Source organism: Colobus angolensis, unplaced genomic scaffold (assembly GCF_000951035.1).
Source record: "Colobus angolensis palliatus isolate OR3802 unplaced genomic scaffold, Cang.pa_1.0 Scaffold62, whole genome shotgun sequence".
Taxonomy (NCBI): Eukaryota; Metazoa; Chordata; class Mammalia; order Primates; family Cercopithecidae; genus Colobus; species Colobus angolensis.
The window spans coordinates 200,846-225,377 of record NW_012119821.1 but is presented as its reverse complement, the minus strand read 5'-3'; the positions used below and the strand labels follow the sequence as shown (position 1 = coordinate 225,377).

Here is a 24,532-nt window from a genome sequence, read left to right as displayed (position 1 = left end):
GTCAGGAGTCTCACAGCTGAGAAATGGCAGAATTGGGACTTAGCCGAGATGCACTAACGGGCTCTCTTCCTTCCACTGCATTTCCTCCTTGACTCCTTCCTGCTGGCATTGCTGCCGTCACAGGGTGGTAAGCAGGAAGCAGCCTGCCGGCAGAGGAGGAGGAAGGAAGCCTTGGGTTACGAAGTCTGCATCATCTGAAAGTGGGCTGTCTGGTGATAGAATTTTGCAAACTCACTCTCTTATCAGCCCCTAGGTGTTTTTTTTTTCTGGAATCCAAGTTCATTCCATTATCCTGTATCTCAGAATTTTCCAAATACTGCATTGGAAAAAAAAATAACTGTGGACTCTAAAGAATTATATCCCTTGTCCAAGGGTCCTCTATATTCTGTGCATCATATTTTTCTATTCCTAATAATGCAAGCTTCTCTTGACCCCCATTTGTTTCAGACCCAGGACGCACAGACATATGCCAACTTGCTAGTCTAATAAGTGGCTTCTCGTAGCACAAGTGCAGGATCGTCTCCAGGAGAGCCATGTACCTGGGAAAGAAGGAACAGTGCTGATGTCATGTGACAGTGAATTGTCACTCCCTATGTAGTTGAGAGCTCTGAAGTATGATTCACAAATGACCACAGCTACACCTTTCCCGACCTCCCACTTGCTGAGGAGCCAAGGCAGGACACAGCTGTGGCACCCGGCCAGGCCAGCCCTCCCAAGACCCTGGCTGTTTTTTATTTATCCATTCAGTTGATAAATGTGATTTGGCACTCACAGCATGCCAAGACCAAGGCAGGGTGCTAGAGGCAGCTCTGTGGTAGACAGGCAAAGTCTGTCCTCCAGGAATTAACATTCTTAGGGGGAGACTGGTGGGCAAACAGATGATCACAGAGCAATGAGAGAATGTCCCCAGTGCAAGGATCAGTTATTGGCATCATGGGAGGACACAAGCCAGACACAGATGTCCACTTTGGAGATTCAGGACAGGTTTTCTGGAGGAAACGAACTTCTGAGCTGAACCCCAGTGGAGAGTGGGAGGTAGCCTGTTGAAGAGGGGCAGGTGGAGGGCCAGGGGAGAAAAGAGGCGCCCTTAGGCTGACGGGACAGCATGTGCAACGGCCCGGAGGGGAGTGGAGTTGATGCACTGGCTGGAGTTATCTTGAGGACCGTGCGGAATCATGGAAGGGTCTTCAGCAAGGGGTGATGTGATACAGTTTGGGCTTTAGAGAAGTCACTATGCCAAGTGCACAGTGAAGCCATCTGCCCAAGGCTGGGGGAGGTGAGTCAGACTGTGCAGCCATGCAGTGCTGTATCTGGGTTCACATGGAAGTATCTGGGGCTCGGGAAGATGAGGTTTTCTGTTCCATACAAACACCTTCAAAATCTCTCTCTCTCTTTTTTTTTTTTTTTTGCCTTTTGAGTTTGCTAGCAGTCAGTTAGGGACAGAGCCGAAGAGACAGAACATTAGTGTTTGTGTGTGTTCTTAGGGTGTGGTGGAAATGGAGTTACCAGGTTCTTGCCAGAAGGCCCATGAACTGAGCATTTTCCCCTAGTTCCTCATATTTATTTTGACTGGGTGAAACACTGTTATGTGGAGTGGCTTCAAAGTAAGGAAATTTGGCCGGACGCGGTGGCTCATGCCTATAATCCCAGCACTTTGGGAGCCCGAGGCGGGTGGATCACTTGAGGTCAGGAGTTCAAGCCCAGCATGACCAACATGGTGAAACCCCATCTCTACTAAAAATACAAAAATTAGCTGGGCATGGTGGTGGGCACCTGTAATCCCAGCTACTTGGGAGACTGAGGCACGAGAACTGCTTGAACCTGGGAGGTGGAGGTTGCAATGACCCAAGATTGCGCCACTGCACCGCAGCCTGGCTCAAAAAAAAAAAAAAAAAAAGCAAGAAAGAAAATTTCTCTTCTCTGATGGAAAAGGCCAGATGATTTTTTTTTTAACACTACAGTAAGAACCTTTATAAGAGTACATTGTGTTTTTCAGGTAATGAAGTAAGAGTGAGCTGATATCTTGCCTTTCAAATACTAGATCCATTTACTGTTTGAATAAAATCTCCCATCTGGGCTGTTCCTCTGGGCTTACCTGTTGCTGGATGAGGCGAGCGTCTCAAGGAGGGGTCAGCACTTTCTGTGCAGGGTCACACAGTAAATGTTGTGGGGCTTGTGGGTCGCTTGGGTGTGGCTGCAGCCACTCAGCTTTGCTACTGTCCAATGCTAGCGCAAAAGCAGAGGCAACAGGGAGACCAGTGGCCATGGCTGTGTGCTAGTAACACTTGATTTAATTATTTTTTTATTTTTTTATTTTTTTTGAGGTGGAGTCTCACTCTTGTTGCCCAGGCTGGAGTGCAATGGTGCGATCTTGGCTCACTACAGCCTCCACCTACCGGGTTCAAGTGACTCTCCTGCCTCAGCCTCCCAAGTATCTGGGACTACTGGTGTGCACCACCACGCCTGGGTAATTTTGTATTTTTAGTAGAGATAGGGTTTCACCATGTTGATCAGGCTAGTCTCGGACTCCTGACCTCAGGTAATCCATCTGCCTTGGCCTCCCAAAATGCTGGGATTACAGGCGTGAGCCACCATGCCTGGCCTCTAGGAACACTTTATGTATGAATGCTGACATTTGAATTTCACGTAATTTCTACCTGTCACAAAATACTCTTTTGACTTTTTAAAATGAGTTTAAAAATAGGAAAACCATTCTTATCCTGTGGGTCATCAGAAGCAGCTGGTGGGCCACATTTGGGTCTCGAACATTTTTTCTTGCTCCACCGGGTGGGTGCTTATGCTTCTTTAAAAAACTTCCCGGCTGGGCGCGGTGGCTCAAGCCTGTAATCCCAGCACTTTGGGAGGCCGAGACGGGTGGATCACGAGGTCAGGAGATCGAGACCATTCTGGCTAACACGGTGAAACCCCGTCTCTACTAAAAAAATACAAAAATCTAGCCGGGCGTGGTGGCGGCGCCTGTAGTCCCAGCTACTCGGGAGGCTGAGGCAGGAGAATGGCGTGAACCCGGGAGGCGGAGCTTGCAGTGAGCTGAGATCCGGCCACTGCACTCCAGCCTGGGTGACAGAGCGAGACTCCGCCTAAAAAAAAAAAAAAAAAAAAACTTCCCTCCAGCTAGCACAGCTGGATTCCAAATCTTATCCAAGTTGTATTAGGTTTTTGAAATTCTTGTCTGTGTGCACCAGATACTGCCAAGTATATTCAGAGAGAAGCACCGTGGATGAGACAAGAGCAGTCCCTGTCTTGAAGGAGTCTCATGACATGTGAACATCAAATGGGAATGGATATACAAACAGTGAGGATATTGTGGGAATATCAACATATTCCAAGGGTGGACAGGGGACTTGGGTCTCTGAGCACAGGTAGGTGGACAGGAGGTGGAAGACGGTCCAGGCAGAGGGTATGGCAGAGGGAAGAGCACTCAGGTGTTGGCAGTGCCACGGCCAAGGAACTGCCTGGGGAGACCATGTGCCTGGACTTCCAGCACTGAATCCGTGCCTCTCTGTAGCTCACATCTTACATCATTTCCTGTTTACGGCCAGGTGCGGTATGATCCAGCACTTTGGGAGACTGAGGTGGCTGGATCACCTGAGGTTGGGAGTTCGAGACCAGCCTGACCAACATGGAGAAACTCCGTCTCTACTAAAAATACAAAATTAGCCAGGCGTGATGGCGTGTGCCTGTAATCCCAGCTACTCGGGAGGCTGAGGCGGGAGAATTGCTTGAACCTGGAAGGTGGAGGTTGCAGTGAGCTGAGATCGCGCCATTGCACTCCAGCCTGGGCAACAAGAGCAAAACTCCATCTCACATTTAAAAAACAATAAAAAATTCTGTTTACATTCCATCTCCTGCAGCAGATCGCAAGCTGTTTATTCTCAGGCCTGTAGCTCGGCAGCTCCTCGTGTCCACTGAGAGGTCGTCCAATGAATGCCTTCCCCCGGCCACGTTACTATGTAGTGAGGCTGCTGCCCTGTGTGCATGGACTGTAGAGCATTCAGGCACAGCCACGGCTTTGAATAGTCTTAGCTCTAGGGTTTGGAGCTCTGGCTCTTGAGTTTCCTCATCTGCAGGGTGGGAGGGTTTGCTTTAGATGACGTCAAGGTTCCTGTGTAATGCTCATCCATGGGGTGGGGTGCACTTCTGTTTTTCTCCTCCTTTGCTGGGTTTTCTTGATGATTACACTGAACCCAGTAAAGCGCCTAAATCTAAACGAGATTGTTTTTCTCCCAGGGAGACGTGGGATGGGGCACCGGGGATATTCACAGCTATTTCTTACTTGTCTTACATGATTACGAGAGGCTTTACCTAGTGGTCAAGAGATTGATCTGGGGCCACACAGCTTGGGTTTGACTCCTGGTTCCCCCATTTCCTCGCTGGTGACTGGGCAGCATAACTCCCCTGTGCCTTCATTTCCTCCGTGGTAAAATGGAGATGATGACAGTTCCTGCCTCAGAGGGTATTTGTGGTGATTAAATGATTGAATGCCTATGGCGTGCGTAGACCAGTGCCTGGCATCGGTGTGCGCTCAGAGCATGCTGGGTGTCATCCCCACCACGCTGGCCAGCCTGCGAAAGGAACCAGCGGTCTGGGAGCAGAGGGGGCTGTTTGGCTTGCTGCCACGTTTTCCCCTTTAGCATGATCTGAGGGTGCCACCCGGCACCCACCCTGCTGCCATCACTGCACAAGCCACCTACCGCGCTCTGCCGCAGATTTCCAGGGTGCTGCCAGCTTGGATTCGAGTCTGACAGGAATGTGCTTGCTGTCCGGCTTGGATTCGGGTCTAACTGGAATGTGTTTGCTGTTATCAGGAGTGTGCCGATGCTGCCTCCCCAGCTCTGTCCCTAGCTGAACTCAGGACAACATGCAGCGAGAGTGAGCTGGCTGCGGAGTTCACCAACGCCATCCGCCGGTAAGCACTTTCCCCGCCCCGACCGGTGTTTATCCTTGGCGTGGAGGCTTTGTTCTGAGTTCTCTTGGCAGCTCCTGATAGGAGAAGGTGCTGATGCGTTCCGCTTTACCCATGTTTTGGAAGCCAGAAATGGAGAAGGCCTGTTGGTGCCAGGCCTTTCAAAACAGTGAGAAGTGAGAGCACTTAAGAGACAGCACTTAGGCAGTCATCGCTGTGAATAAGAAAATGCCTCTTCCTTTCCTTTTCTGCTAGGTTGTTGCATTGGCTAGAAACTTCGGGATAGTGTTAACTAGTGAAGTGAAAACAGCACTCTTACCTTGTTTCTAGCTTCAGCAGGAATACTCTCCTTCAGCATTGTTAGCAGGAAAAAGCCTTGCGTGTTTCTTTTGTTCTGGGAAATTTTCCTCTATGATTTCAGTGTTTCTTTCCCCTCAGCGCCCCGCAATTCTTTATCTCCTTCTGCAAGGAGAAACAGATGCTGATCCATCCAGCTCTGTCTTCTGCATCTTCACTTTTCATACCTACTTTCCGTCACTCCTTTGGCTCCGGGTTCTAGAGCAGCATCGTCCAGTAGAAATGTAACGTGAACCACATATGTAATTTTAAATTTTCCAGTAGCCACATTAAAAGGAACAAAGACAGCTGAAATTCACTTTAGTAACGTTTTATTTAACACAGTATGTCTAAATTATTTTAACATGTAGTCAATATTTTCTAAAACTACTTATGAAATCTTTTATCTTTTTTTAACTAAGTTTTCAAAACCTGGTATGTATTTTACACCTCAGCATATCTCAACTTCAGACATTTCAAGTGCTCAAGAGCCACATGTGGCTAGTGGCTGCCCTGTCGCATAGTTGCAGTTCTGGAGAGAGAGATTTTTTTGGCTCAATTTTCCAGTTCACTAATTTATTCTTTAGTTAGGTTCATTGTGATGTTTGACCTATATGTTGAGCTATATGTTGAGTTTTTTATTTTGGTGATTAAATCTGTGATCTCTTTTTTAGTGATATGCCGTCTCTTTGAGGATTTTTATAATGCTTAAATTTTTTTTTTTTTTTTTGGGGGGGGAGGGTCTCTCTCTGTTGCCCAGGCTGGAGTGCAGTGATGCAATCACAGCTCACTGCAGCCTCAATCTCCCAGGCTCAAGTGATCCTCCCACCCCAGCCTCCCAAGTATTGCTAGGACCACAGGTGCATGCCCCCACACCTGGCTAATTTTTTTTTTTTTTTTTTTTTTGAGACAGGGTCTCCTTATGTTGCCCAGGCTGGTCTCAAACTCCTGGGCTCAAGTGATCTTCCTGTCTTGGCCTCCCAAAATGTTGGGATTAAAGGCATGCACTACCATGCCTGGCCCTTAAATTCCTTCATCTTTTTTGTCTGCTCTATTAATTCTGTTTCTTCACATGTAATTCTTTTCATAGTTGAGTTTTGTGACTCTTTCTTGGTGTTTGCTTCTTTAAATATTCAGTGGTTCTTGTTTGTGTGTTCGTTCTTGTATTTTGAATTCCTAGGTCACCTGTTTGAGATTTGTTTTTGTTTTTTGTTGTTGTTGTTTGTTTTTTGAGACAGAGTCTGCCTCTGTGGCCCAGGCTGGAGTGCAGTGGTGTGATCTCGGCTCGCTGCAACCTCTGTCTCCCAGGTTCAAGCAATTCTCCTGCCTCAGCCTCCCGAGTTAGCTGGGACTACAGGCATGCGCCACCACGCCTGCCTAATTTTTTGTATTTTTAGTAGAGACGGAGTTTCACCATGTTGGCCAGGCTGGTCTTGAACTCCTGACCTCAGGTGATCCACTTGCCTCAGCCTCACAATGTGCTGTGATTACAGGCGTGAGCCACCGCGCCCAGCCGTCCTGTGTGAGAGTTCTGCTTCTACTTATTACAGCCTGCCACCCAGAAAATGTAGCCAGGTCCTTCAAAGTGCTGTCAGCTGGGTCATATCAGAAGCTGTCTCCTGGGCTTTCTGTGTCTCCTGGCTAATAACAGCCCCTCTAGTCTGCGTATCTGACCCCAGCATCTGGCCCCCTCCTGTTCTGGTAGCCAACACCTCTGGTTGGAGCACCTCTGAATCCCCTTCTTCCTTTTGCAGAGTATTTTTCTGCATGCATTTCGAGTTGTGGTTTTCTTTTCAGGAAGAAGAAAACATCTGCCTTCCATTTTTTATGATTGCGCATGATTTCTGACGTACAAAGAGCACTCCTTTCTAAGATGCTCAGAGGTTTTAAAAAATGTCTTTCCTGTCATTTCTGGGTATTTAGGGCGGGAAGGGAAGGCTACTGTGTATTTTCAGTCAGCTAACTTGATGTAGCGGGCCTGTTTATAGAATGGCCTCCAAGCTGATGGTGGATGGAAGGTTGCCTTGTGGGGAACTTCACTGAACTTCACTACCTTCCTGATTGACTGTCACTTTTTGTCTTTCCTCCCAAGTTGTAATAGCTCAGTTTTTACTCTGCCAGAGCCTCTGGCCGTGTAGTTAAATGGTAATTGCTCTGCTTGGGGCAGGAAGAGAAAAGCTGCTTAGAAAAATGCCCTCAACAAATCCTAGTGACTTAACTGTGCCAGAAACAGGGGATGGAAATCCACTCCCTGTTTCCAATGGGAGCCATTTGGATGTTGTATCTGTAAGCTAAGCCCCTAAGTTTTTCAAATTCCCCAAACCTCAGAGGCCTTTGCTGGCACAAAGAAGATGCAGGTTGTGCTGACTAAACATAAAGAGACTTCATTTATTCTGTCAGTCACGATGGATTTCCAATAACCCGCCTTCAGTTGGTTAGCATGGATTTCTAATCAAGACCCAGATGAATGGAGCCAAGAACAAACTTACAGAGGTAAAGGAAAAAGGGAAATAACATAATGATACTGTAAATATAGCTTAGAAACTAGGGTCATCACTTCATGAGGGGTTACAATATACACACCTCAGGGCTGCAGTTTGGATTTCTATTATATACTTTGATGAAATGATTCCTGAGGTTTTTATTTTAAAAAATCAAATGGAAACGAACACCTTTTTTGAAGGTGTTAAATCACAGCCGAGCTTATGGTTGAGGTCAGCTGGGGGAGTCTTACTAGCATTTTCAGCAGTCTTTCTCCCTTGAAAAAAGGATGCTGCCAGACATCAAACCTGTGGGCGCAGGCATCCAGACTGAAAAGATCAGGTGTCGCTAAGGGAGGAGGAAGAGGCTAAGCCATGGCTGTCCTTAAGGAGAAGCAGCCATCCCGGGGAAGGTGCCCTGTGACACTTCAGTCACTGGTTCTGGGTCATGATATTGTCCCCAACCCAACCTCCCCTTACCTGGCCGGCCCTTGTCACCCAACTCTGGCTCTCTCAGTGTGTCTTCTCCTAACTTTCTTCTGTTTGGAACAAAACCAGGGCTCCATGCCACCCCACCTTTACTGTATGTATAACTTCCATCTGGTCTGATTTCCTTCCCCCGACTTCGGTGAACACTGATTGCAGTTTGTTGGCTCTGGTATTGCCATAAAGCCCCATCTGGATGACCAGGTTTCCAGTCTGGCACACGAGATGGTTTCTTACCAGGGTATCTTGTTTTCACTCTTGTCCATTCAGCCTGTGTGCTGTAAAAGCCTCCTCCTCACATCTGCCTCTCAGCCTTGGTCCTAGTAAAATTTGACTGATCTTTCCGCTAAGGAAGTGATCTATAAAAAGGCAGCTAAATAAGGGAATCTTCAGAAATGACTTTTTTGTACTCACATGGTGCTTGTGCAGCCTGCCCTCGGGACCCGAGCACAGCTGAGAGGAGCAGACTCGTTCATCTCCGTGATATTCTTGGGAGGCAGCCGGGAGCAGGTGCTGCTCTTCATGTGATCCCGGGGTGGGGACTGGGACAGCAAGGCTGAGGGATCGCTCAAGGTCACACTCAAGGTCACACAGTGAGGCGGTGGGGAAGTCTGCATGTTTCTACATTCTCTGTGGGGACCCCTTGCACCCCACATGTGCTGGCAGCATTGGGCTTGCTTGCAGATAAGAGAGCTGAGCCCACTCATTTGTCCGAAGACTCTACCTGCTGTGTGGCTGATCTGGGCAGTGAGAAACCTCTGTGCCGCCAGTAAAGAGCCACGTCTTGGTCTGTCAGTGCGGAAGGCAAATGAGGTACCATGGCAGGAGGCGGACTTCCTTCAACACACAGAGCTGGGAAGCAATGGCATATGTTAGCCTAAGTCATGCGGATAAAAAGGTAAGGATCTGAGCCAGGTGCTGTGGCATACACCTGGAGTTCCAGCGACTGGCGAGGCCGAGGCAGGAGCATCCCTTGAGGCCAGTTCAAATCCAGCCTGGGCAACATAGTGAGACCCCATCTTTAAAAAATAAATAAGTAAAATATATTTTTAAAGTAAGGATCAGTGCTTCCTCATTGCTAGGAGGCAGGAAGTAGGTGTGCCGCTCCTCACCATGGTGCATCGCCTGTGCCATGGCAAGGAGCAGCGCCTGGTGCTGCCTCACAGGCATGCGCCTTTCACTCTACCCGGGAGCAGGGTAGGGCGAGCCCCACACACTACCTGCAGGAGTCGGCGCCCTGCCCTCCAGGAGCTGCAGTCATTTAGTCACAGACCCTCCAGGGGCTGCGCCCAGCCCTCCAGGGAACTGGGATATGCCACCTGTGTCTGCATGTTTGCCAGATGGTTCTGTAAATGCCACGTGAAGGCAATCGACCAATCACAGTGGCCGTTCTGTCCAGGGACAGGATGTCCCTGACCCATCCGCCGGAGGAGGGCTTCTTTCCTCTCTGCTGAATGACACGCAGGCAAGCTGCCGCCGCTGAAGACAGAGCTGTGTGCCAGAGCCCTGTCTGGTCAGTGTGATCACAAGAGAGCAGATCTGAGGAAGCGGCCACAGAGGAAGGGGTGACACAGGAGGCAGAGTCCCAGGGTTCACAGAGACAGAGTGGGAATTTCCCCCATCGTGCTTGGCTGGGGACAGCCAGTGTGCAGGTCACTCGTATGGGGAAACTCCTGGTGGGAGACTTGAAACATCTACCAGCAAGGGAGGCTCAGAAGTGAGAAAAGAAAGAAGGCCAAGCACATCAAGATGGGGGCGGGTTAAGAAGAGGAGTGGCAGGAAGTGAAGACAAGTGGTTTGAGGACCTTTGCTGTGCAAGCAGCAGAACTATCAAGGAGCTTTTTAAAGAAGGCACAGCTTGGCGCCGTGGCGCATGCCTATAGTCCCGCTATTTGGGAGACTAAGGCAGGAGGATTGCTCCAGCCTGGGCAGCACAGTGAGACCCTGCGTCTTCTGAAAAGGAGGAGGAGGAGTCACCAGAGCAGGCTCGTGTGCTCCTAAGAATAATCCAATACAAGGAGAGAAATCTTTCAGGGTCCAAGAGTAATCTTACAGGATGTGAATCTGATGGTTACCCTGTAATAGTTTTCTGTCGTTGTGTAACAAATCATCATAAATGTGGCTTAAAACAGCACCCGTTATTAGCTCGCAGATTCTGTGCGTCAGCAGTCTGGGCACAGCGTGACTGGCTTCTCCACCTGGCGTCTTCCAGGGCTGCAGTTGAAGTGTCATGTGGAGCTGTGTTCTCTCCAAAGGCTCTGGAGAGGCCTCTGCTCCTGCTCCTGCTGATCGGGGTGGAATGCAGGTCCCTGGGGCTGCAGGGCTGGGGTCCCATTTTCTCACTGGCTCTTGGTCTGGGGACTGTCAGCTCCTAGAGCCCTCACACTCCTTTGGTGCGGCCCCTCCATCTGCAAAGCCAGCAGTGAGAACCTCCCTCGGACAAATCCCTCCCATGCTCCGACACTCTTTCCAGAAAGAGCCCAGACCCTGTTACAGGCTCATCTAATGAGGTCAGGTCCACTCAGAAAAACATCTCCTTATCTTAAGGTTAGCTGGGGGACCTTAATCACATCTGGAAAATTCCTTCACAGCAGCAGCTAGCTTAGGGTTTGATGAAATAGGGGAAGTGTGTGTACACTAGAAGGCAGAAATCTTGGGGCCATTTTAGTATTCTGCCGATGGTACCCAATCACTGACAACCTCCCGTGGCTCTGAGTGTGTCCAAGCTCCTTGGTCAGTTGTGTGATCTCGTCTGGGCTGTTTTCCATGCTCACCCCCTACCCATGCCTCCGCCTACCCACACCCACCTACCCACACTGCCGCACAACTGCTCTTCCACTTCGGCGCCTCTGGGGCTTCACTTTTGCAGCTGCTTTTACCCTGGCCCCACCCAACCGCATTCCCCAAACATTCCCATCAGTGTGACTTCAACCTATCTGTAAAATGGATCCGGATGGTCCCTTCCTCCACCTCCCAGCAGAAATGACACCGTCTCCCACTTCTTTTTTGGTTCCTATGCACCATGAATTTCCTTCTCTCATAGAACACTTCATTGCTCGTTTCTTAATGTGCCTGGTTCTACCCCAACTCCCTCCTTGCCTCCCAGTCCCCCCACAGAAAGAGAGTCCTTTTAAGGCCAGGGGTCATGGCTTACTCAGCCAAGTATATGACTCCAACTCTGATGCCTTCAGCTGTTCCTTCTAAATGGTCCCTAACTTATCTCAGCCTCACGCCCACTAGACATCTCCACCCAAATATGCTAGAGCCTCAAAACAGCACATCCAAAACAATGCTGTTTCTTCCTGCCCTTTGAAGAATTCCTATTTATGTTAAAAATCCCCTTCTCCTAATGATCCGGGATTGTAACTTGTCAGTCTCCCCTCCCTACCTCTCGTCAGCAGGTCATATTCCCTTTCTGTGGCCCTGACCCTCGGAGCTCCAGTAGTGTCCTGATGGGCCATTCTGCAGTTCCGTTCTGCCGCCGGAACACCTTCAAATGTGCTTCAGATGACGATGCTCTGCAGATTGTCCGTAGCTCCCTAACTTAACTTCCTAAAATGTTTCCCCATGCTTGATCTGTAGTCCAGCCGCTCTGGACAATTCATCTTTTCCAAGAGCGAACCCTTTGCTTTATCCTTGATTCTCCCTCATCCTTTCCAATCAGAATGCTCACTTTCCTGAAGCTTCCTTCAGTCACCTCCACCATGTATCTTCTATTCTCTGAGACTTCTGTGGTACTTTTTTGAGACAGGGTCTCACTCTGTCATCCAGGCTGGAGTATAGTGGCACAATCACAGCTCTCTGTAGCCTCAACCTCCCCAGGCTCAAGCGGTCCTCCCACCTCGGCCTCCCAAGTAGCTAGGACTACAGGCGCACACCACCACGCCTGGCTAATTTTTTTTTTTTTTTTTTTTTTTTTTTTTTGAGACGGAGTCTCGCTCTGTCGCCCAGACTGGAGTGCAGTGGCCGGATCTCAGCTCACTGCAAGCTCCGCCTCCCGGGTTTACGCCATTCTCCTGCCTCAGCCTCCCGAGTAGCTGGGACTACAGGCGCCCGCCACCTCGCCCGGCTAGTTTTTTTTTGTATTTTTAGTAGAGACGGGGTTTCACTGTGTTAGCCAGAATGGTCTCGATCTCCTGACCTCGTGATCCGCCCGTCTCGGCCTCCCAAAGTGCTGGGATTACAGGCTTGAGCACCGCGCCCGGCTAATTTTTGTATTTTTAGTAGAGACAGGATTTCACCGTGTTGCCCAGGCTGGTCTCAAACTCCTAGGCTCAAGTGATCCACCCACCTCAGCCTCGCAGAATGCTGGGATTACAGGCGTGAGCCACTGTGCCGGGGCCCTAACCGCTCTACCCGTCAGTGGCCCACAGAGCCCTTGACTGTTAGCAGCGCCTTAGAAAAAGCCAGCAAGACTCCTCAAAGTTCAATTCCATGTCCAAGTTCAAAACCATCCACCCAACTGTAGAAAACTTCCAGACTTGAAGGAACCGACATTTGTCCATGAATGGAAAAAGGATGACACTAGTTGACCCCTGTTTCAGCAACTGTGGATGAATACTGTTTTTGAGCCACACAAAAAGTGGGATAAAATGAAAAGGGAACTGGGTGGGGTGCTTTTTAAAAGGGAGCCCCCACTGAACAAACAAGCAGCACAATCTTGACTGGTTCATTAGGAGGGTCATTATTGTAAAAGGTGCTGTTTTATTTAAACTTGCACTTGCTGATTCTTCATATTTGGTTGATTTATAAAAGCAATCAAGCAATGGAAGTTGTGCTTAGAATTCCATAAAAGCACATGGGTCTGCAGGACATTAATGGAATCCAAAGTCTTCATTAGCTTCAAATAAACTGCTGAGCCCCAGAGCCAAGTGCCTAGAAGCACAGAGGGTGAGGACTGAGGCTCACTCAAGGGATTGAGAGGGTTGTTGCTTGAGTAATTGAGATTTATTTTACTTTTCTGTCATCCCCCCAACATCCCGAAAGCTCAAAGAGAAGGAGGCCTCGCCTGGGACCTCATGAAGGGAGAGTGGTGGAGGGCCCTGGAACACACAGCAGCCACTGGCAAGACCTGTGAAACCTGCAGATGGATTTTTCCTGGACAAGAAACATGTTCGTAGTAAAGTCTGGGCAAAACCTGCAGATGGATTTCCTGGACAAGAAACATGTTCGTAGCAAAGTCTGGGCAAAAAAAAGTTAGACTGCTGTTGTCCTTGTGCTGCTCCTCCTGGCAAAATACAGCCACAGACATACCTGCGGGACCTCATTATCTGGGGACGCTTGAGACTTAGCTCTGCAGGGCTGTGCTGTTAAGCAGAGGCCTTGTTTATCTTGCACTCTGCTGTATTCTCTTTATGAATCGCAGGCTCCTTCAGTGAGATGCGTAAGGGCACAGGCCCTGCAGACAGAATCCCGGGTGGGAGTCCCAGTTCTGCAAGTGACTGGCTGGGGGCAGGTCTCTTAACTAACCTTAAGGGCCTCATCTGTAGGCCGGGTGTGGTGGCTCACGCCTGTAATCCTAGTACTTTGGGAGGCCGAGGCAGGTGGATCACTTGAAATCAGGAATTCAAGACCGGCCTGGCCAACATGGTGAAACCCCGTCTCTACTAAAAATACGAAAATTAGCTGGGCGTGGTGGCGGGCGCCTATAATCCCAGCTACTCAGGAGGCTGAGGCAGGAGAATCACTTGAACCCTGGGGGTTGGAGTTTGCGATGAGCCCAAGATCGCACCACTGCACTCCAGACAGGGCGAAAGAGCAAGACTCCATCTCAAAAAAAAAAAGTCCTCACCCTTAAAAATGAGAATCATTATAGTACTGACTTCAAACGTTATGTGGGAATTAAATGACTATCCTTATAAAGGACTTAGAGACAGCTGTTATCTGCTGCCTGGATTTTCTAAAAAATAAGTAAACACTGTGGTGATTACCATGAAGGAAAGGGGATGATGTGATACAGTCACTGTGAAGATTTTTTTTTTTTCCAATAAAGTAACTGTAGTTCGCAATGAATAATATGAAGGAAATGGCGAGGTGTGGGAATGGCATAGCCCTGGGAGGTGAGGCTGAAGCTGAGATGAGGAGAGAGGCAGAAGCACATCTGGAAGAGGCCCTGGCTGTGCAGGGGTGTGCTGAGGACCTACAGGATTCCAGCAGGGCAAGGGTGATTCCAGCAGCCCAAAGGGCCAGCAAGCAGCGCTCAGGTCAAGCAGGGCCTTCGGTCCGGGCAAGACCACAGGGTTTATTGTAAGTGTAGGTGAAAGGCACTGAAGGGCAGTAACATGATCAGATCTGTCATGTGAAATGTTACCCGCATGCTGTGTGGAAACCAGGGCAGAGGGATGCAGGGGCGGAGACAGAGAAACCGGTTAGCAGGCTGTCGTGGTTGTCCAGGCGAGAAGTGATGACCACTTGGCTGGGTGTAGTGACAAATGACAGGATGAGACTTGGTAGATAGGGTTTGTTGTTGAACAGATGTGGAGAATGAGGGGAGGAGGAGTTAAGCCTGACTCCAAGTAACTTAAACCACCTTTGCAAGAATTTTATCAGTGAGAAAACTCTTGACAGGGAGATCTGAGCCCAGTGAGTAACCAGGTGAATGGTGGTGCCGTTAGCCCACACAGGAGAGAGAGTGGCTGTTGGAGGTCATTTGGGAAGTAATCCTCTGGACATGTGAAATCACAGATGCCAGTTAAGAGGCCACCAATGGACAAGTCCAGAGATCCAAGGAAAGGCCTGAAGATAAGTGTGGAAGTTTTTAGGAAAACGGAATGGAGGGTGTCCATTAGAGAAAAGGGTAAGATAAAATACAGGCCAGGTCCAAGTCCTAAACAATACCTAGTATTTTGGAGTGGAGTATAGAAAGGGAGCAGCCAATGAAGCAGAATGAAATCCAGGCTCTGGAGGCCTTGTGCAAGCCATGAGCAAAGAGGCGGTCAGCCCTGCAGGTGATGCAAGCAGGTAAGAAAAGGACAGAAGGGACCGGACCGCTGGATGCAGCAACGTGGAGATCACTGGTGAGCTCAGTGATCCACGTCAGTGGAGATACAGCCTGACGGGTTAAAAGTAAGTGGAAGGTGAGGACGAGAGAAATCACGTATGCAGACAATTCTCTTAGTGACTAATTCCATGTAATCAGCAATTACTAAGAAATGCCAGGCCTTGTGGCTGCATGGCTGTGACTCCCTGCGGTTTGGTCTGATTACAGCTCCTCTGACAGGTTTCCTGGCCGGCTGCAAAGCCACTCACAGCCTCATTGGGACTCGGCTCTTGCCCGATGACTCCTGCAGCTCCTCATTTGGACTCGAATCACAGAGTACTGCTGCTGGCCTTTTTATTTTAAGGAGAATACAACCTCCTTACTGATTTGCTCACGAAGCTGTACTGCCAGGTTACCCAGGTACACCAGCAAGCACCACTTCCGAGGCTTGCTTCGCTCTGCCCAGCTTACTGGCAAGCCACCTTGGTTTTCGTATTACCTTTAAATTCCCACCAGGAGTCTGCCTCTTAATTCCCTGTGTATATTCCACTACCTTGAAACGTATCTCATTATGTTTCAATTAAAAATCCACCAGGTGGGGTTACTTGGGCCTGTAATCTCAGCATTTTGGGAGGGCAAAGTGGTAGGACCACTAGAGCCCAGTAGTTTGCAACCAGCCTGGGCAACACAGTAAGACCCTATCTCTACAAAAAAAAAGTTTTAAAAACTAGCCCAGCATGGTGGCACACACCTGTAGTCCCAGCCACTCAGGAGGCTGAGGTGAGGGGATTGCTTGAGCCCGGGAGGTCAAGGCTGCAGTGAGCTGTGGTTTGTGCCACTGCACTCCAGCCTGGATGACAGATCAAGAACCTGTCTCTTAAAAATAAATAAAAATAAAAAGTCCCGCCCTGGCTCCGTCATTAGAGTCATATAAACTTTTGTGACCAGGAAAAAGAAGCCCAAAAACTGAAGTGGGAAGACATGGAATTGAAATCCATGTGTGTACTGAGGGACTTGGGTTGTCACAGTCATTACAATCCACCATTGTTTTTGCTTGATGGTATGGGGTATATTTGTGAGTGCTGATACTACTGGGAATAAAAAAGGAATGGATTATGCATTTCTGGCCATTCCAGGAAACATTGTATGAATACATTACTATTGAAGATGCATATGGAATGTGTAGTGTTTAATTTTTGCTTTCTCATCTGTGAAGCCAAGAGCGAGCTTGTTTTGGCCTATCTCATATACCTAAACCATGTAAAATCTTTACTGAAGGCCAAGCAAATTTAAATTAGAAGTAGAAAGGAACAAGAATGGTTGAGGTTTCAATGTGACTTGAATTAGTAAGCTGTGTTTCTTTGCATTTTCCAAGTCATCCTTTGAAACTCTGAGGAAAACTGTAAACTTGATAAAGTGAGCCCCATGCTTGCAATTTTGCACATAAATTGAGAAAGTCAGTTCCAGGAGTAACTGAAGCTCATCCTCAGGTCCAGGTGAGGAACTCTTCTGCCTTACGCCCGTCCCTCAAGTTTGCCTGATAACAAGAGTCAGCTGGGGCACTTGTTAAACTGCAATTCCTGGGTCTCAACCCAAACCTACTGAGTCAGAAGCCAGGGAAAATATCTGGTAATATTGTTACTAGAAAATTTATCAATTCAGACCCCAAGAGAGGGTTCTTGGATCTTGTGCAAGAAAGAACTCAGGGCAAGTCCATCGAGTAAAATGAAAGCAAGTTTATTAGGAAAGTAAAGGAATAAAAGAATGGCTACTCCATAGAGCAGCCTCGGGGGCTGCTGGTTGCCCGTTTTTATGGTTATTTTTTGATGATATGCTAAACAAGGGGTGGATTATTCATACCGCCCCCTTTTTAAACCTTTTTAGACGTTGCCATGGCATTTGTAAACTGTTGTGGTGCTGGTGAGAGTGTAGCAGTGAGGAAGACCAGAGGTTACTCTCTTGACCATCTTGGGTTTGCTGTTTTGGCTGGCTTCTTTACTGCAATCTGTTTTTATCAGCAAGGTCTTTATGACCTGTATTTTGTGCTGACCTCCTATCTCATCCTGTGACTTAGAATGCCTTCACCACCTGGGAATGCAGCCCAGTAGGTCTCAGCCTCATTTTTACCCAGCTCCTATTTAAGATGGAGTTGCTCTGGTTCACATGCCACTGACAACATTAAACAATTGCTCTGGAGCAGCACTGTCCACTAGTGATGTAATATGAACCACAAATGCAAGGCATGTATGTAATTTTAAATTTTCTAGTAGCCCCATGAAAAAAGAGACACACACGAAATTAATTTTAATAACACATAACCCAGTATGTCCAAAATATCTCAACATGTCATCGGTATTTTTTTATTTTTATTTTTTTCGAGACAAAGTTTCACTCTTGTCACCCAGGTTGGAGTGCAATGGTGCGATCTCAGCTCACCACAACCTCCGCCTCCCAGGTTCAAGCGATTCTCCTGCCTCAGTCTCCCGAGTAGCTGGGATTACAGGCGTGCACCATCACACCCGGTTAATTTTGTATTTAGTAGAGGCGGGGTTTCTCCATGTTCGTCAGGCTGGTCTTGAACTCCCGACATTAGGTGATCTGCCAGCCCCGGCCTCCCAAAGTGCTGGGATTACAGGTGTGAGCCACCGTGCCTGGCCCCTGTAATCAGTATTTTTTAAACTAAACAGATATTTTACATTTTTTGTGTGTTGTCTTCAAATTCCATTGTGCATTTTACACCTACAGCACATCTCAGTTTGGACCAGACACATTTCAGGAGCCCAGCCGGCCACCTGCATAGCTAGTGACTCCCGTGCTGGACACAGGTCTAGAGCAGCTGTTACCTGGCAGTGATTTAGCGTTTCTTTGGGTCCTGGTGAATGATGCTGAAGTCATGGCTCTTATACTGCAGGTGTCTGCCTCACTCAAATGAAAACAGATAAAACTAACCCAAATTTTAGGCTTAAGTCTGCAGTTTGGCCTTGTCTTTGCATCTTTAAATAAATGAGCATCATAGTTCTTTCCTGGGGTTTCTCCCAGCGGTTCACTCCCATTCCCTTCTGAAGGCCAGGCAGTTCTGAGCTCCCAGCAATGGCTACTCCCCACCCCTGCCACAACCCTAAGCTGGGGTTGGCCTGGGCCTGAGAGAGCCTCTCCTTCCCTTCTGGGGTTCTGTCCTCCTTTGGAGCCTGCCAGATCCGGAAAGCTCCCTCTGGTCCCCTGAGGGCCTGCGTGCTGGGGAAGGAAGCCTTTTGTCTTGTGGAAGGGCTGGGATTTCCAGTCTCCCTGTTCGCTGAGTGTGGATAGGATTGGGGGAGGCTGGGGATTTGACTGCTCTAGGTAGCATCCCAGAGTTTTTTGTTGTGAATTTCTTACTGAGTTTGTGGTTACATTTTTAACTCTCTTCAGTTTTTTTTCCTTTTACACTATTAATCAACATTAGAATGAAAGATAAAGGGTTCTAAATGGTAATAAAATATAGGGCAAAAAACCCTTCCCTGCTCTTTTTAGCTGGAGGGAAGCAGGAGTCCCTGGCTTCCCTCTGCTGGAGGAGGGCTGCTGGGAAGGCTGAGGAGGTGCTGCGGGGGCAGGTGGGGAGGAAGGGAGCTCCCCTCCTGCAACACTATCCTCACTGCTGGTAGGAAATGCTGCCACTCTCCAATGCCGGGAGGAAATGCAGCCAGATCTGAGATGTCCTGGAGGCTGCTAGGGCCCAGGAGAAACACGTTCCTTCCGGCTTAGCAGAGGCGGGTAGGAGGACTTACTGAAAAATGAGTTCTGGGCTGACGGCTGGTTGCTAGACTTCCGTTAAAGATCCTGCCCCTCCATCCTTTCTCCCAAAAGCAGGCCTGGATTTTATGTTGTAATTCCTTTCTTCATTGATCAGTTTGGAGACCTTGACTTACCTTTGTAGTAGCTAAAGACAGAAATGTACAAGATTAGATATATGAAGAGCCAGGAAAGGAGAACCAGGGTCTGAACCATTCGGGCACCAGAAAGGAGCCTTCTCACCCGAGGTCACATTCCCATGCCGTTCTTATATGACTCTAACTCGCACTTTACACAAAACATACAAAACTGTAAAAATATCTGGCAGTGCAAAAGTGAGTGAAGTAGAAAATGAAAGCCTCCCATCAACCCCCTTCATGAGTTAAGCATTGTTGAGTTTTTCACCTTCTAGTCTCTTACTACAGTGTCAGATATTCACACTCAGCTTTTCAGTTTTTACAAAAATGGCATCTTTACAACTCACTCTTTTTGCTTAATGTATCAGATACCCCTCCAAGGCAGTGCATGACCATCCGGTTTTGTTTGTCTTGAGATGGTCTCACTCTGTCGCCCAGGCTGGAGTGCAGTGGCAGGATCATGGCTCCCTGCAGTCTTGACCTTCTGGGCTCAAGCGATCCTTCCACCTTAGCCTCCTGAGTAGCTTGGACTACAGGCATGACCCACCATATCTGGCTAGTTTTGTATTTTTTGTAGAGGTGGGGTTTCACCATGTTGCCCAGGCTGGTCTTGAATTTCTGAGCTCAAGTAATTGACACTCCTCGGCCTCCCAAAGTGCTGAGATTACAGGTATGAGTCACTGCCCCCGGCCCCCCATCTGCATTTTAAAAATATTTTTCAAGCAGAGCATTTCAGTAGCATGGGTAGGCTGTGATTAACCAGTTCCCTGGTTGTCTCCCTTTATTAGGCATTATTGTAACCAGTGCCTAAGTGAATCCAACTATAAGTGATGTATCTTTAGGAACTGTGCTCCTGATAACACTGTAAAATCAATTCCTAGAAGTCAAGTTGCTTAGTCAAGGGGCATGTTCATTTATTATTTTGCTAGATCCTACCCAACTGTCTTATAAATTAATCATGCAAATTTACATTCTACGTACAGTGAGTCCTTTTTAGAGGAATTCCTTCCCTAAATCCTGGTTTCTTAATATGTCCCAAAGAATCAAATACATTACCTTCAGTGAGTTGTTCTAAAGCTGTTTGAACAGTCACTAGAAGCTGTCACCCAGGCATGGTGCTCAGCGCTGGGGGTGCATTGGGGAAGCAAACCCAGTAAGGTCCTTGCCACTCCAGAACCAGACACGACCGCGGGGGAGCCTGATGGCTCCAGCACGTAAGACACCGACATGGTGCTGAGTGCGATATGAAGTGGAGGAACACTGTGCATGTGATAGAAGGATCTTGGAATCACAGTCATCAGGAAGGCGTGATTCGTGTTTCCCTGCGGGGTCCTGTGGGAATGAGAGGAAGGCAATGAGCTGACCGGACACTGGAACCCTCCCTGAGCTGACTCTAAGTCAATGGGCTTGGGTTACCGAAGTAGCAGCGAGTCCACAGAACTTGAAGCTGCTTTGCCTATGGAGGGCAGGTAGTCAAAAGTGCAAATGTAATTTCATGGGAAATAAGGACCCTTACAATGAGAAGAGTATCATATCTATTCCTTCTACCAATTTTTTTGTTTTTGGCAAGGTGTGATCATGTTGGTCTCAATGAGTGGGGACCTGTTCAAGGTAGGTTGCTGAATCTGAGTGGTTCAGGAGATACTTAGGACACTTGAAAAAGAAAGGGATGGAGACTGAGATGGGGGTTTGTGGTCAGGCTGCACTCATTGCTGAGGATCTGGTATGCCAGCAGTAGAAAGGAACTTCTAGATTAGCTAGAAGACTAGAAACAAATTCCTGTCTTGTTTCTTTGACACATGAAGATCTTTAAAAAGCCCTTGCCATTGAAGAAATGGGTTAAATCTGCATTTGAGAATGAATTCACTCAGGTGACAGCAGCACTGTTGGGCCCTTTAGTATCTTTTCTCTCCCTTGCCTTTAGGCTTTCCAAGCTAAACCTTCCTCTTCCTGCCACCACTTCCCAGGTAGTGGGCAACTCCAGCATCATCTCAAACTATTCCTGGCATATTTTGTCTCTCCTTGATACAGAGAAAAGAAGTTGAAGGCCAGAGTTCAAGAGCTGGTGAGTGCCTTGGAGAGACTCACCAAGAGCAGTGAAATCCGACATCAGCAATCTGCAGAGTTCGTGAATGATCTAAAGCGGGCCAACAGGTAAAAATCTCCCTACACCCAGCACCCACCACCCTCCCCCAGGTGGTACTTGGACTGACACCCCGCATGTAGACACAGCACCAGGGATGGACATTTCCCTAATTCTCAAGAACTAACTCTAGAGAGTGGGTGAGTCCCTACCTGGCGCTCTAAGAACCTGGTCTTCCTTACAGCGACCTCTCCCAAGATATTCCATGGAAACTAAGAAATGCTCAGTAACAACATCCTCTGGCCAAATGTAGCATACTGTGGTATGTGCCTCCTGATATTATGTATCTTAAGGGTTCTGAGAAGTCATACAGTAAAAACTCTGTTTAAGCAGTATTTTCCAAACAAAATTGGCTATGGAATTTATTTGAGCAACACAATCTCCACTGGAATACTTTAGGAAATACTGCTCTGGCCAGGTGCAGTGGCTCAAGCCTGTAATCCCAGCACTTTGGGAGGCCGAGATGAGCGGATTACGAGGTCAGGAGATCGAGATCATCCTGGCTAACACAGTGAAACCCCGTCTCTACTAAAAAAAAATTTAAAAAAAATTTAAAAAACTAGCTGGGCGAGGTGGCAGGCGCCTGTAACCCCAGCTACTCCGGAGGCTGAGGCAGGAGAATGGCGTGAACCCGGGAGGCGGAGCTTGCAGTGAGCTGAGATCCGGCCACTGCACTCCAGCCTGGCGGCAGAGCGAGACTCCGTCTCAAAAAAAAAAAAAGAATACTGCTCTAAGACTCGGCTCAGGACTCTTCTCTATAAAAAAACGGAGGACCTCAAAGAGCTTTTGTTCCTGTAAGTTGTATCTATTGATACTTCTCATGTTAGAAACTAAAACCAAGATAAATTCTTTAAAGTTTTTATTTCATTTACAAAAAAACAAATGGCATTTTTATGAAAAACTATTTTCCAAGAAATAATTAGAAAGTGGCACTGGTCTTAGAATTCTGCAAATCTTTAATGTCTGGCTTAACAGAAGACAGCTGGGTTCTGACGGTTGCTTCTGCAGTCAATGGTATGTGGGTATCTATTGAGAACACCTGGCATCATCCAGCTCTGTAGTTGGAAATAAAAGCTCACGATCTCACAGACCTCCTGAATGGGTTTTACAAATCCCTGGGGTGAGCCTCAAACTGTCTGGGAGAACAGCTGTAAGGGTAATGACTGTACATGGACTGGACTTACCTGGGCTCACTGTATACCCTCACCCACCAGGCTCTGGTGGGGGCAGTTCAAAAGCCTATATATTCCATGTTTGGCTTTGCAGCAGTGGCTTATGGTCTAATTTAATACTCTGAGTCCCACCAGCCCAAAGCATAAAGGGAAGCTAGAACAAGAACAATCTCTCTGCTCTTATCCCAGGTATGGTCACTGATTGCAGTGCCTCAGGAATACACTCCTGTAAGGGTAGATGTTGCAAGCAACCATGGAAGAACAAATAGGCCCACTATTTGTATTTATCCATTTTGGACTTGGCCAATTTGGATTGTTGGTTTGACTCTTAGAACCCCTTCTAATATGTGAGAGTGACCAGCATCTAGCAATCCGGCTGGTTTCATCAGGGTTAAGCCAGTAGGTGACTGGCCATTGAGTGTTGACATCCTGGTGCTGTCCCTCCTCTCACCACTAGATTTCAGATTCTTACCGAAGAGGCTGAGTGATCTTTCTATGAATCTTCATACTAATTTCCCTTCATTCCCACCTAGCAACCTGGTGGCTGCCTATGAGAAAGCAAAGAAGAAGCATCAAAACAAACTGAAGAAGTTAGAGTCGCAGATGATGGCCATGGTGGAGAGACATGAGACCCAAGTGAGGATGCTCAAGCAAAGAATAGCTCTGCTGGAGGAGGAGAACTCCAGGCCACACACCAACGAAACTTCGCTTTAATCAGCACTCACGCACCCGACTTCTGCCGTGGGAAGTACACTGCAGCAGGCCACTGAGGACAGAAGGGCCCATGTTCTTGTTGGGAGGAGGAGGAAAGGGAAGGCTGGCAGGTAGGTCGGCACTTGGACAATGGAGTGCCCCAACTCAGCCCTTGGGGTGGACTGACCATGGTGACACAGTGGACTGTATCCAGAGGTGCCCACTCTTGCCTCCCTGGCCCACAACAGCATGTGAACACATGTTCTGTGCCTGCTCAGCAGAACCTTGTTTCTGCTTTCAGCATTCACTCTCTTTCCTCTTCTGGTCTGGCGGCTGTGCATCAGTGGGATTCTAGGCATTTGTTTCTGTAAGATTTTCCATTCTATCCTCTTTTTGGTAGATGGTGGGCTCTTCTAGGATCTCCAGTTTCTCCTCTTTCCTCCTGCTTCATGGGAAAACAGACGTGTGTGTGCCTCCAGCATTTAAAAGGACTGCTGATTTGTTTACTGCAGCAAGGCTTTGGTTTTCAAGTCCCAGGTCTCAACTTTAAGATAGAGACGGTCATAAGAGGTGTTCTCTGGGAGTTATAGGTCATGGGAAGAGGGCAGACAGGTGTTACTTACAGTCCCAGATACACTAAAGTTACAGACCACCACCAGGACTGTGCCTGAACAATTTTGTATTGAGAGAATAAAAACTTCCTTCAACCTTCATTTTGGAGGCAGGGCCAGGAAGGGAGCATTCTCTTCATTCTGGGATTTCTCCCTCTCAGTGGAGCCTTATTAGTATCCAAGACTTAGAGCTGAGAATCTTTTTGATACCTATAGTGGAACTAAAATTTTATCAGGGGTTTCTCCAAGAGCAGAGAAACAGTATTAGCACTTCCTGCCCCAGGGCACTACATAGTTGCTGTTCTGCTGAATCAGATCTCTTCCACATGGGCACACGTGTAGCTCTGGGCCTGTCTCTACCTAAGGACAAGGCATTGAGGAGATACTGAACATTTTGCAAAACTGATCACGCCTACTTAAGAGTGTGCATAACCCCCAGTTCAAGACTTCGCTCCTGCTGTCCTGACGGGGACAGGGTGAAGGAATGGTTGTTAAGGCTTTTCTGCCCCCAGGTACATGGTGATGGTTAGTATGTGGTGCTTAAAAGGTTAAAATTCAAGCAAAGCGTGCACAGGGCTAGGCAGGACCAAAGTACCTGAATTCTTTCAGGAAGGTCTTCCATCTTAAAACAAATTCATTCTTCTTTTTCAGTTTTACCCCACCTCTGTTCTACACTGATACACTTGAAGGACCATTTACTGTTTTTTTTTCTGTAGCACCAGAGAATCCATCCAAAGTTCCCTATGGAAAACATGTCCCAATGCCACAGCTGACTACAAATTAAACTTGATGAGGTTTCTGCA

At 47.9% G+C, this 24,532-nt stretch overlaps 1 protein-coding gene across 2 annotated transcripts in view; it reads left to right on the top strand.

The window, feature by feature from the left end:
• MCC (mutated in colorectal cancers) overlaps window positions 1–24,532 on the top strand; it is a 471,854-nt gene extending 447,322 nt beyond the window's left edge. For both annotated transcript variants that reach the window (XM_011963646.1, XM_011963647.1), the window contains 3 exons: window positions 4,827–4,927; window positions 21,142–21,264; window positions 22,959–24,532. In XM_011963646.1, the coding sequence (XP_011819036.1) occupies window positions 4,827–4,927; window positions 21,142–21,264; window positions 22,959–23,139 (405 nt within the window). In that variant the 3' untranslated portion in view covers window positions 23,140–24,532. The remainder of the gene's footprint in view (window positions 1–4,826; window positions 4,928–21,141; window positions 21,265–22,958) is intronic.